This window comes from Triturus cristatus, chromosome 10, assembly GCF_964204655.1.
Source record: "Triturus cristatus chromosome 10, aTriCri1.1, whole genome shotgun sequence".
Lineage (NCBI taxonomy): Eukaryota > Metazoa > Chordata > Amphibia > Caudata > Salamandridae > Triturus > Triturus cristatus.
In genome coordinates, this window is record NC_140593.1 from 871,319,035 (window position 1) to 871,333,380 (window position 14,346).

Genomic DNA, 14,346 nt, shown 5'->3' on the forward strand with positions numbered 1-14,346 from the left:
TCGAGACACGGGTGGAAAGGACCTACGGCAATGTGCATTTATCATCATTTAGCCAAGACACACATAATTTGCCACATATTTATTTCCAATTTGCGAGTGGGGATTATTTAGAGATCAAAGTTGCACATGCACAAAATGTTGGCGGACTGACTTAGGTGGCAATAGACAATCTGCATGAAATTTGGGTCTGCGCTCGTTTTTCTACAGCTCTGCAAAGAAATTTGGAACGAGGCTTGTGAAGCACAAAATGTATGTTAAATATGCGACGTAAAAGGAATTGGTATTACAAAAATCGGATAATACCACATCAGGTCACCAGCACGAAGCTTGACCCAACACTGCGACTTCAGTGTGAAAAAAAGAGCTGAAATGCCGTTTTCCAATATAATATCCAATTAAAGCTAATCTTGTGGTATTACTGTCAATCAGTGTGGTAACGCTAATGCATATTTGCAGTTTTATCGTACATTTTCCAGCAAATGTAAATGATAATACGCAAAGTAATATACCGCAAGCACAATGTGCCTTTTGCAGGAACGCATTAGGCAGTACATTATGCAGGCAACCCTCTTAATGCCTAAAACAATGTAAGGATGTTGTACGGCATAATGTAAAAAAAATTATAAAAGAGAAAATGCTGAATCTATCTGATATTGTCGTGTCAGAAATGGATTTTGAAACTCCTGACTAACGATACGCACTGTTTGTTCTTAGCATTCACCGAATTTCAAGCCAATTATAGGTTCCAAGAAAAGTCTTTATTCCAAATATAACCACAATCGTTTTCTGGTGTTCTAGAGAGACAGACGCGAGTCCGGCTGTTCCTAAGTAATAACAGTGTTTGTAGAGTACAGTGCGTGTGGGAAGGAAAGCTGCGGGATTGTTATACAAGCCATAAGCATGGTTAAACATATCCAAAAAAGTGTATCGTTTAATTTCTTTTGTTTTTCGTAACATGTTATTGTTGTTCATTTCACATCAGTCTTGTTTTAGGCTGTAGTTAAAGTGATCGGAGACGCGATCAAGCAAGCAGAAAGGAAACTGATTAGAAGGGAGGGGGTAGTGTGAAAACAGCGGGGAGAGAAGGGAGGGTGTAATAAAAAACAAAGGAGCCAAAGCTATAGAGAAGGGAGGGGGGAGGGGGGAGTGGGAGCAGCTGTGCACGTGCATGTGATCGTGCACTCAAGGTTTAGGCCAGCCAAAAGACTGTGGGTAGCACTTCGAAAATCCCACATACAAAATGTCTCTTCGAGCCTTTGGCTCACCGAGACCTAAAAATATATTGGAGTCCTGGAAACAATGCTGGAATTAGGAACCATAAGAAATGCAGCCACTAAACTATATTTAGCTTTGCACCTGAAGACTGTTGCAAAACATCAAACCCTAAAAACAAGAAGGGCAGCAGATTTGTCACATGATATAACGGAGAAAGAATGAAAACAAACTGTCACATAGCCTAAAATAAGATCAAGGAATGATAGGTTTAAATTAATTCAGCATAACATTTTCCCCAGCACCTATTTAACCCCCAACCACCTACATAAAATGCATAGAAATATATAGGGCAAGTCCCTTAGCTGCTCAACGAACGATGCCAACCTAATACCCATGTTCTGATACTGTACCAAAAGGCATCCTCTAAGGAAGAAAATAATAATGATATCTGAACAGTTGACCAAAAAAAAGCTAGAAAATTACCCAAAAACCAGCGTCTTGGTCTTTGCTTACCCGATCAAAGAAAAATAAATATGAATGCCAACTGGTTGATGTAGCATTCATACATTGTAATAGATTCATTGACCAAGATAGGAAAGGAAAGCCGTCTCCACCCTTAAAACAGCACAACCAGAAACTAATAAAGAGGATAGAAGCCGAAAATCAGGTTACAGTCAAACAGCAAAATAAACCAATACAAGTGAACAGCTAGGACACTGTATCATTAGAACATTCATATGATAACAGACCGCACTGAATATCTCTTGTGTACCATAAGGTACCTAGCATTAGTTAATAGAACCACCTACGTAACAAACAGGAATTCACGAAACATAATGTAAGACCTTCACTGCCTAGTCTCATCACAATTGCAAAAAGAACTATTGATGGACAGAATGCAGAACAATGTCATACATTCACCCCAGTACAGAGATCTGGGCCAAAATCCATCGTTTTTTTGCTCACCACACCATTTCGGTTTGGACCCAGCCATATGCAAATCAGTCTTGACCCTGTGCCCAATGGGAACAGTCTAGCCTGAACCGCCAGGCCAAGTCCTCCCTGGACTGGAAACAAGCATCCTAGGACCGGTTTTGGGTTTCACCCCTCTTCAGCCAGGATAGCTTGATTCCAGTGGAATGGGAGCACGGGTTTCAGCGCTCTGTCCATCATCTCCTTGTGTTTGCTTCGTCCACCAAAGGAGTCATATTAAAAACACAATATGGCTTTAAGAGGCGGTTGGGTACCGCTGAGCAATGTCTCAATGTGTCCCTAATCATTGACAAGTACATGAAGGCCAGGAAGGGTTCTATCCACCTGAACTTCATGGTCCAGTGCCTTTGATACAGTTAATCAGGACAAATTGTGGCAAGAATGGGCATAGAAGAGGCTCTCATTTCCCTGCTAACACGCTAACACCACAGCTGTTATAAGAAACGGCACCCAAAGGGAAAAGACCAAGCTGATTGTCTCCACAGAAGGTGTTCGGCAAGGGTGCATTTTAGCCCCCTTTCTCTTTTTAATCTACACAAACGGCCTAGAGGCTTTCTTATTAGATAAGGAGATTGATTTTCCTCGAATTGGTGGTAACCCTGTCCCACTACTATCATATGCGGATGACACTGTGTTAATGGCAGTGACAGCAAATAGTCTCCATAAATCGCTTAATGCTTTTACCGATTTTATGTCGTCACTTGTCTTAAAAGTCAATTTATTTAATCTTACACCATGGTATGTGGCCCCCAAATCGACAAAAAACAGATATGTTGCTGTAAGGGGCAAAAGAATTGAAAAGCTGAACAACTTCACTCACTTAGGGAACCTATTCAATAACCACATGAATTGGGAACCACTTATAACAGCAAGAGTGCAACATACAAGTAGGGCCGTGGAGGGGCTACTTCGCTTCACATGTAAACTAGGACACAAGCTTGTGAGAGAGCTGGTTACCCTTTACAGGGCTAAATGTTTGTCAGTGGCAACTTATGGGAAAGGGGTATGGGGTCACTACAAAAGCTGCCAACTACAAGTTTTGGAAAATACATTTATAAAAAGATTATTGATGACCCCGAATGGTGCCCCTCCACTCTTTTGTCATCAAGAACTTGGCTTAGAGTTCATAGAGGACCGCATAGGCAGCGCCCCTCTGCTCTTATGGGTAGAAATTTGGCTGGTTGAAGAATTAATGTTCGCAAGGGAAGTAATCAAAGATTGTATTAATCTGGACAATGCCTTAACTATCCCATGTCTCCGATTCATAAGAGACAAATTCCAAGAGATAGGACTGGGGCACTTTTATGACAACCCTGAAAGTATCCCTTCGAATGCACAAGCCATTATCAAAGAGGCACATCACTCTAGGGCCATTATGCACTACTCACAACACAAGGAGATGGGCCTCTCATGTTTGCCCCCCGGCCCACAGCAATTTTATCTAACCTTTACTAACAATGTACAGATCAGATTTCTTTTAATTAGATTTCGCTTATGCACTTTGCATTTTCTAGTGGCATTTCTTTGTCAAATAGGGTGAGCCGATAAACTCATACCTTGCCCTTGTGATAATTTGACAAACCAGAGCACTATGCACTTTATCTTATTCTACCCCCTATACAAAGAGGCACAAATGTTTTTTAGCATCACTTTTAAGGGAAATCCGCCCCTGTAAATATATATTGATGATTTTAACTTTCTGCATACTTTGCCACTCCTTTTATTTGCACTGTCCCTGGAGCTCGGGTTGTGTTCAATACCCGCCAGGTGCAGCTCCTTTCCTTTAAAGTAGCTAATGCTTTTTACTCGTTTTTAGTGCTGCTTTTACATGTGTTTTTAAACGTGCCATTCCTTGCTGCTATTCGTTGGTTTTACACAACTTAAGCTGCTATTTCAGGCATTGTTTGCACACACTCACCCAGTTGCTGGGCGGCGAGCGGCTCATTCTCCCGACGTTCCCGGTGACGCCGAGTGAGAGGCGGCTCATTGGTTGAATCAGGGAGGTGGGAACGGGGCTCTGATTAGGCGCTGGAGCGAGCTGGAGAGCTAAATTCACAGCTGACTCTACGCGCGGGGCTGATCCCTGGAGCTCGAGTTGTGTTCAATACCCGCCAGGTGAAGCTCCTTTCCTTTAAAGTAGCAAATACTTTTTACTCGTTTTTAGTGCTGCTTTTACATGTGTTTTTAAACGTGCCATTCCTTGCTGCTATTCGTTGGCTTTACACAACTTAGGCTGCTATTTCAGGCATTGTTTGCACACACTCACCCGGTTGCTGGGTGGGGAGCGGCTCATTCTCCCAATGTTCCCGGTGACGCCGAGTGAGAGGCGGCTCATTGGTTGAATCAGGGAGGTGGGAATGGGGCTCTGATTGGGCGCTGGAGCGGGCTGGAGAGCTAAATTCACAGCAAGCCACGACCGCGCAGCGGACGCGCCGCCGGCGCGCCAAAGGCAAGCCCGTCTGCGCCCGTCCGCGCTCGGCCAGGGCTCAGGGTGCGTTATCCTGGGTCCGGTGCATCAGAGGTTTTCAGATACTCATCTGACCAACTCAGAGGTTTGAATCCTGAAGGTGGGAAGTCTGATTGCCCTAGGCTCCGTCCTGAGATGACTCTTAACGATTCTGGGGCCATTTGTAGGTGCTGTCAGTTCCCTCTGCGAGATATCTTTGCAGCCCAGGGTTGTTTAGGGAGTAGAGAGAGGAATGGCCCGCAGGTTCGAGAGAATAGAGCCCAACCATGGAAATGCCTGTTAGTAAATGCTAGGTCTCTGGTCAAGCACAGTCTGGAATGCAGTCTGTTCATGGAACAGCACCAGATCAAACTCGCCTTTATTACTGAGGCCTGGACAAACAACTCCTCAGGCCCCGATATTGTGAAGGCCCTCCCGGTAAATTTCCTCTGCTTCACGTTGGACCGACCGTCAGGAAGCGGGGGTGGGCTTGCGGTGATCTATCACAACAGCCTGGATCCCTTATTTTCCATAGCCTCCAACAATGCGTGTGAGGCCCTATCTATCATCGCTCGCCTTTCTCCCCATAATACGTTTAAAGCACTTCTGATCTACCGTCCCCCTGGTCCCAGATGCACGTTTTTAGAGGCACTTGGTACTTTGGTAGAGGATAGACTTTGTGCCCACTCGTTCACCGTCATGGGTGATTTTAACTTCTATCTGGAGGATCTATCAGATCCAGACACTATGCAACTTACGGAGTTTATGGCTGCAGGAGGGTTGGATCAGAGGGTGGCAGGACCTTTGCATACTGCAGGGCACACTCTGGATGGCATTTTTACTAACAATCCTGACCTGGATATCGTAGATATTCTGCCACTCCCTTGGTCCGATCATGCGGCTATAATTTTTACACTTTCCTCTGGGTCCCAGACACAGTCAAGCTCCAAGCCAAGGGTTAAGATTGTGAGCCGGGCTTGGAAAAACATAGATAGGGTAGAAATGGGGGAGTACTTAAGGCTCAATGCCCCCTGTATCCCGTCGGACGTAAATAAAGCTGTCGACTCATATTCCAAGTGGGTTGAGAGGGCCTGTGATATTTTTGTGCCAGAAAAATCTTTCAAACCTAGAAGAGCGTTGCCCTCGGCGCCGTGGATCTCGGAATCTCTGCAGACTGCCAAAACGGTTTGTAAGAAATTGGAGAGAAAATGGCGTAACGGGTACTGTCCAACTAATAAAGAAAGGTACAAAAGGAGCCTCTCTATTTATAAAAATCTAATAAATTAAGCCAAAAAAACTCACTTCACGGAGCAAATAGAGAGGGATAGTTCTTCCTCAGGAGAGTTGTTTAAGACGATAACCAAACTTACGACTCCAGCGGAACCGATCTCAGCAACCAGTGCTGATATGTGTGAGACCTTGGCCACCTTTTTTCAGACTAAAGTGGCGGGGATCTTCTCCTCATTTGCCGAAGTCTATGGAGAGGGTGGAACTGCAGCACAAAGGGCGGATGCTGGGTCAGTTTGGCCGCAGGATAGATTAAGTGGCTTTAGCCCGTTACAATTGGAGGAGGTCACTGGTCTTTTGCTGGCTGCACGTTCGGGAGCCCCTAGTGATCCGTGTCCGGTGGCAGTCCTAAAAAACTGCCCAGAAGTAATTGCCACCATATTGACCCCTCTGTTCAACGCTATCATTTAGTCAGGTATTTATCCTAGGAGATGGAAAGCTGCTTCTATCCTACCTCTAATTAAAAAACCAAATCTAGATAAAAGTGACCCTACCAGCTATAGACCAATTTCGCGGCTCCCATTGCCTGTGAAATTATTTGAGAAGGCCATAAATAGGCAACTTAGCCTTTTCTTGGAGAGAACGAAGGCCCTGGATTCCACGCATTTCGGGTTTCGTGCACGGAAATGGCCCTGATTAAGGCGACGGAGGAGGTGAGAGAGGCGGTGGATCAGGGGGGTGAGGCAGTCCTGGTTCTGCTGGACCTGTCTGCGGCATTCGACACGGTGCATCATGGTGTGTTGTTGGACCGGTTGGCCAAGGCTGGAGTGGAAGGCATGGCCGGGAGACTCCTGAAGTCTTTTTTGGCCGATAGAACCCAAACCGTGGAGCTGGGTGCCGAGGTGACCAAACCATTTGCCCTCCCGTGCGGGGTTCCGCAAGGGTCTTCCCTGAGCCCCACTCTCTTTAACATTTACGTTAGTCCGTTGGGAGCCTTGATTAGATCCCATGGCCTCCAACTTACTTCGTACGCAGATGACACGCAAATCGTGCTATCGATACAAAGAGAGTCTAAAGTGGATATGACAACTAGGTGTCATGATTGTCTTAAAGATATCGCAAACTGGATGGCCGCAAATTGCCTCAAATTGAATGCCGGCAAGACTGAGGTCATGATATTTGGAAATAATCCAAGTACCTGGTCGCCAGCCATGTGGCCCGAGGCCCTAGGGAAGCAGCCAGTGCCTACCCCAAAAGCTAGGAATCTGGGTGTCATCATGGACCAGAAATTGGACTTTGGAGGTCAGGTCAGCGGAGTGGTTTCTTCATGCTTTCACATCATCAGGATACTAAGGAAGGTAAAAACATTCCTGCCCAAGGATGGTTTCCGGTTAGCAGTCTCAGCTTTGATCCTGTCGCGCCTTGACTACTGCAATAGTTTGTACCTCAATCTGAAAAAAAAACATCTGGACAGACTGCAGGTGGTTCAAAATGTGGCAGCGAGACTATTGACTGGTGCTCCTAAGTATGTTTCTGATTCACAGACGCTCTCAATTTAAGGCCATTTGTACGGTTTTCAAGGCCTTGAAAGGTACTGGCCCAGAGTTTATGAGGGATTGTTTTAGGCTGTATGTGCCAGGGAGGGCACTGCGCTCTGCTGAGAACAACCTTGTGGTTGTTCCCAGGATACAAAAGGCTAGCTGGGGTGGAAAGATGTTTTCCTTTGGCGCGGCCTCCGCATGGAATTGCCTTCCAGCACATCTTAGGAGAGAGGAGGAACTTATGTCTTTTAGGAGGGGGCTGAAGACTTGGCTGTTCAGGGATTAGACCCTCGTTCTTTCAGGGATGCTCAGCATGACAGCGCCAGGACACCCTCGGGTATTAGTGCGCTTTATAAGCTCCTAAATAAATAAATAATTATATTAAAGTTACTATGGCTATCAGAAAGAGTTAGGAGCTTTAGAGACTGAATAAGATTGTTGGAATTGCTCATTGTCCATATTCACTCTGCTGGAATCTATCTTTTGTTATGATCTGTGTTATACAATGTTGTCCTAAACTTTTTACTTTATGTGTTGAAATTTTAAACTGCGATTCTGTATCATAAGCCTAAGTTTTTCTGCTTTTTTTGTAAAGCTGTTAGGAAAACAAATACAATCATTGCACTTCCCTTTTTTAACTGGATTAACTCTGTAGAAGAATTACTACATCACCTGTTCGGCACTCTCCCTGCAGACACTGCACATGCTCCCACAGGTCAGTGCAGGCACGAGGGCACTGGTTGGCACAGGAAGTCTTATAGGCCTTGCCTCGATCCTCACACTCTTCTCCTACAGGAAAGAGATATGGTGCATAATTAGATCTCACTTCATCACAAGGCGCAACAAGACCCTCACGTTATTGACTCTTTGAAACACACTTGGCATCATCAAGTCTAGTCTCCTGTATATAGCATCCTCCCCAGCCTGGGTACCCCCTAATGACTACGCCAAACACATCCAACTGATGATATCTCTTACATAAATCAAGGCGAGAGAAGACTTTCACACCATTTAGTTGTATCATATCAGCAATGTGTAGATCTAGATGTCTTTCTCGTTTGATTGCCTTGTTGGCCTGACGGAAGTCAAGGCCTATGGGTACATCTCCTTAACTGTCCTTTTTGGGTACTAAGACTATAGGAGAAACCTATTGCATTGGACCTATAGAACGCTCAATTATATCATGCTTGAGTACCGTTTCATATTCTTTTTCAACAGCTTCTTGTAAATGAAAAGCAATTTACTTATGTCTTCGAGTGCCAAGATGGACGTCCTCATTAATCTCAATTTTTCTTTCACAGTCTTAAGCTTTCGCCAACAATTAAATAAAAAAGGGAGCAGACTACCTATTTCGTGGTGAGCATTCATGTTGTAGTTCACGGAAATCAGTCCAATATCAGCAGCTGTACTGAAACTGAGTAGGCAGGCACTTGACGTTGTACATTGGAGCACATGGATGGGAGCTTGCACCTTACTTTTCTTGTGTTTCATTTTTGCTACAAATGAACCTTGGCTTTTTAAGGGCATTGATGCAGCCCATGTATATACTTTAGTTTTTGATGGTGTAAGTTTTGGTAATGGGGACAACTCACTGTATTTCTCCTCAGGCATAATGTTTATCGATGCACCACGGTCGATGATAAAAGCTTTCGAACAACCATTAATGTCATTTTTTGACAATGTTTGAATGACTTTGGTTCTTTGGCATGTCGACTTTTCTTTGACCAACATTTTCCTTCACATGTGGCCAATCCAACATGCACGTGTTTTTCTGAGGTAAACATCGACATCGCATTACAATCTTCTTCACTTTCACTTGATACTGATACACAATAACTGCTTGACAATGATTTAGATGACAATCAACTTACTTTGGTGTCGATTTGCCCTAAATGATGTTGTTGCTTGGCATTGTTAGCGTGCGTTGAATGTTGCTTCTGAAATGTTCGGGCAGCTATTTTGTCTTTGCGCCATAACACACTTGGTTTTTCCTTCACCTTGTACACCATTACAAAATGCTTCCTGCTTCCAGCCTTTACATATATGCCTAATGGCAGGACATTTACCTTAGTGCGGAACTGAAAACCCACACCCAAAGCATAACTTCTTCTTACGTGTAGACATCACTTTCTGTCCCTCGGTCTTTTGTTTTGGCTTACTTTTGACTCTCCTAACTGATTCACTGTGGGCACCTCCAGCCTCCATGTCAGCAGCTTGTCAATCAGCATGCTCCTCAGCTCTGGCAGCCATCAACACTCACTCCAAACTAAGAGTTTCTCTCAGCATTTGTCATCTGAATGAATCTGACAAGCATCCATCAATAACTCTGAGACTCATGGATTCTTCATCATTAAATTCATTGAACACACAGTGTTTGATGAAAGTATCGAGTCTCTCCATACATTCAACAATGGTTTCACCAACTTTCTGTCAGTCTTGACTGAAGATGTAACTTTTGTAATCAACATTTTCCAATGGCTTGAACTTGAGATTAATCTGATGGTATGTGACTTTGTCAGGTGGCAGCACTTTCTTTATGACATCTTTTACTCCTTCACTAGCAAGATTTTGGGCATACTTGACAATATTTTACTTGCCACTTTCTTTAAATGCATCAATGAAATCATCAAATGTCTCTATCCAAGCAGGCCATCTGTGGCCAATATTTTGCTTTTTGATGGTTTCAAAGATTGTGCTGGTTTCAGGAAGGCAGCAGCATTGTAAATGCATAAGGAGTAGACGACTTTCAGGTTTGAGCTCTTTCGGATACTGTCTGCTGTCCACTAGGACCTGCCTCATCGGTGCATCTCTAAGAACCTGTGGTGTTTTGGCCTCCAGTTTGTCCTGGACAGTCCTTCACTCTTAGAAAACCTTTGGAGTTGTTCTGAGCCGGCACCTGGCAGCTTTGATGGTGTGCCGCTTCAGGTATTGGACAGCTCAGTAAGCACAAACCCTGTGCTTCTTCTTGGGTCTCCTCGCCTGCCACTGAGCTCGTAGAGCTCTGAATAATGAGACCCTTGTGAGTAGACCAACAGTATGCTTTCTTGTCAATCATTCTGTCAGCCAGCACTTTTATGTATTTTATTTGTATTTGACTACTGTAAATCTGAAATGAAAAAATACTGGCAATATCACTTTTAGACTCCAGGGTGAAAGTGATAAGAAAAGTGTTACTTAAGAGACTGGAAGAGTGGGGATGCGAACATTCGATACTCTCCCCAGCGTAGTTTGGATTTAGACAAGGAGTGGGGACCATAGAGCAACGTGTAAACATGTACTTGGTAATAGGCAAATATACTTGGGCTAAAGGTGGCAGATTGTATCTCTGCTTTGCAGGTTTGAGTTCTGCCTTTGATCTAGTCAATCACTCTATTTTCTGGTCAACCCTCCTTACAATTGGTATGCCTAGACCGAATATTTGCTTTATTACAAGGTTGTATGAGACATTATTGAGTACAGTACGTTTTGGTCCACGAGGTGAATGCACTATGAATTTTAGTATAGAAAGAGGTATTCGGCAAGGCTGTGTTCTGGGCCCCCTATTATTCTCCCTGTTTATTAATGGGGTGGCAAAGGCTCAACAAGCAATTCAAGCAGATGCCCCCCAAGTCTGCGGGAGTCCTATACCAGTGCTATTATATGCAGATGATAAAGTTCTGCTGGCAAGGACCCGGGTGGGCTTACAGCGACTAATAAATAAATACCTCTGGGGGTTTTATTGCCACAAGAAAACTGATGGTTAACAAAAAACAAACCCTATTGAATGATTTGTGGGACCAAGCCAAAGAAATATAGAACGTTTTTTATTGATAATTCCCCGGTAGCTAATGTTGACACCTTTTGTTACTTGGGTTTTACTTTTGCAGGTAATGGCTCATGGACACATGAAACCACAAATGTTAGGGGTAAGATTAATAGAAGTGCCCATGGAATATTTAAGTTTTCACTAAAGGTGGGCACACAACCCATAAAATATATGCTAGCAGCATACAAGGCCAAGGTACTAGCTATTGCCATATATAGTACTGGTGTGGTCATAACAATAAGGCTCTTCAGATCGAGGAAAACTGCTTCCTCAAGCACCTTCTTTGCCTATCCACCTCTGCCTCTACAGAGATAACACATAGAGAGGCAGAGTTACAGTATCTAGCAGATATAGTCACACTTCGCCCTTTGCTGCTCTAGGGCATTATTTGGATAAAAGACAAGACTAGCTTCACTAAGTCAATCATTTTAAATTGCCTGTCCATGGATAAAGCAATGTGTATTTCCTGGGTGAGCTACATTAATTCCATCTACAGTGATCTGTTCACGATGTCAATTCAGCCTACCCCCCCACTGGTAACAACACTCACCAAACGCTTCATTAAAGATAACTTTATGAACTATAGAAGTGAAGCTCGGGTGAGAAGCGAGGAGAGGAAGCCAACCGTTATATTTTATCATTCACTGGAGCTGGAGGAGGGGTGTCAAAGTTATTGAACCTATGTTTAACATTTTGCATAATTTTGTAATAATTAGATTTAGACTAGAGAGTGACCATCATTTAGCTGCTTTTCCCTCCATGAAATCTTGTCCTTCAGATACAACCCCCTGTCCTTGGGCTGGCCAGAGCAAGCAAAGCACAATGCACTTTATGTTATTCTGTGATTTTTATTAAAATTTTACGCGCCATTATTTAAAACCTCTTCTGCTTGCACAAAACATCAGCTCGCTCATTGTTGCCCTGAAATATATGCTTGAGCTAAACGATACTAGGGTTTGCCTTAATGTTGCACTTTTTTTATGAAAGCAATCAATATATGTAAAAGTATTTGTTTTATTTGATGCCATAATGATTTTTTTATTTTATGTTTTATACTAATTTTTTTTAAGGAAACTGGATGGTAGCTTTTTAAGAAATTCGAATTATGTACTTTTGGCAACGTCATTTCTGATTATAATCATGTGTAATTGTTTTTATTGTTGCTTGCTTTTATGGTTGTTTTTTCATACTGAGTAAAGTCTTTGAATTGAATTGACTACTATAGCCTTCAGCACTTCTTTGTGGTATCTGTATGTATCTATCTTCAGAGTTAACACTCCATAAACTGCATGCCTTTATATTGCGTAGCAGAACGATACCTTTCTTTGCGGCCTGACCAGCAGGTTTTTGGCCAATGGTGTGCAGATTTCTCTGCAGGGCTTGCTTTATCATCAAATGCTTTATAGTGGTTGGAGCTGCACTTTGACTTCATCAGAGCCATGCATCTATTCCTTACTCCAAAGAAAGCACTTGTTGCACGCACAAGCAGTTTGCTTGGACCACGGTAAACTTTCTGGAAGAACACTGCTGACCTTCAGGTAACTTATCCCCTATTGTGTCGCCAGTTGTAGCGTCCCCCCAGTCTGGTTACCTGCTAATCACTACACCACACATGGAGCTTCATATTACATGTCTTTATTTGTTTGTGTGTAACTGTGAACTGAACATTTTAAATCTGTCTTCATTTCATTCTGCTCTAACACCTACAAGACAGCTCTACAAGTCTATCGGGAGCCAAAAGTCTTCCATCAGTTCTAATCCGCATAGCACTACACTTTACTCCTGCTTATTCAGGGCATAGTACTCAAGAGGCACCGATTCATCCACTAGCACAAGCATATGCACACAAACATACATCTGCACACATGCATACACACACACCATATTCTCTAAACAGAGGCAGACTAGTTTATTTAAGTTTATTTAAGGCAGACAAGTGCATCTGAAAAGTCAAGCAGGGGTGAGGCGGGCTATGTCACAGCCCAGTTAGTCTTGTAAAGCTAGCAGCCCATCTCGATAACTCTTCAAGGACAGTTCATTTCTGGACAGAGTTTCAAAGGATTTGAGCAAAGCAAGCATTAGTGTTCACTGTCAAAGGATGTAGTCTCTCTGTGCACTCCCCTCTCTTCCCCCATCTCTTCCATTCACAGAATGGCTGGCATTGATTACATTATTATATGACTGATTACCCTCACATGCCCCCACAGACAATCCAACTCATGGGTCTTTGAGGGTGTTTTAGGTGACAGGGATCACAGCAATAACAGCAACACCTCACTCCATCCATTGACTTGAGCTGGCCAGCTTGTTATGCAGATCCTAGCCTTCACATGAATGTAGGCCTCACCAATACCCACAAAACCAGAAATCATATGTGGGTAACCCGGGGCCTCTGAATCCAACTGCCATTAGCTATCCACAGTGAAACTTGGTAAGGAGACAACTCAACTGCTTCCCTCAATGGCCTCCTTCTCTGGGACATCAGATTATCCAGAGAACAGACAGGCAATAAAAAGGGGAAGAGGTAGAGCTAGTCTTCTCTGCTGGTCTAACCTAATCTGAGTGCACTCAATATAGCTTGCCCATGGCATAGTTAATGTCATTGTTGCTGTGTTTGTCCAACTATAGGATAAAACCCTGAATTCCTGGTTAAATTCCTCATATTGGCCCTCTAACTGCAACCATAGGCAAGAAAACACTGATCATGTTGATTTCATCCTGCTGATTTATCAAACTAAACTCTATTGCAGGGAAGCACATCCTCAAAAATATAGAGGCCCTGAGCTTCATTCAAAAAGCAAAACATCAACTACCTCAACTGGAGATGCTCCAATCATGTAATTTGATATCAAGTAATTAGGCAAAAGTTTGGTTAGGTTATGCAAAATACAAGTCCAACATTTATCTCTGTATTTTAGCATGAAATGTGTCCCTGTGTCACTTTCTGATACAAAGATGCATTTTACAATATATAGTAGCCCAACAACACAAGTGGTATGAGCTCAATCCACTTGCATTCTGGTTGTTCCCCTTATTCATTAGCGTTTGCATTAAAATGTTACCACGAATGGCACATAAATATGTGATATGGTATAATGGGGTCAATGTGAGAATTTCAC

At 43.3% G+C, this 14,346-nt stretch overlaps 1 protein-coding gene across 1 annotated transcript in view; it reads right to left on the reverse strand.

The window, feature by feature from the left end:
• The window catches only part of LOC146796142 (SCO-spondin-like), a 1,481,201-nt gene that overhangs the window by 308,888 nt on the left and 1,157,967 nt on the right, over positions 1-14,346 (reverse strand). The window contains exon 104 of the mRNA XM_085631266.1: positions 8,095-8,211. Coding sequence (XP_085487392.1) covers positions 8,095-8,211 — 117 coding nt within the window. The remainder of the gene's footprint in view (positions 1-8,094; positions 8,212-14,346) is intronic.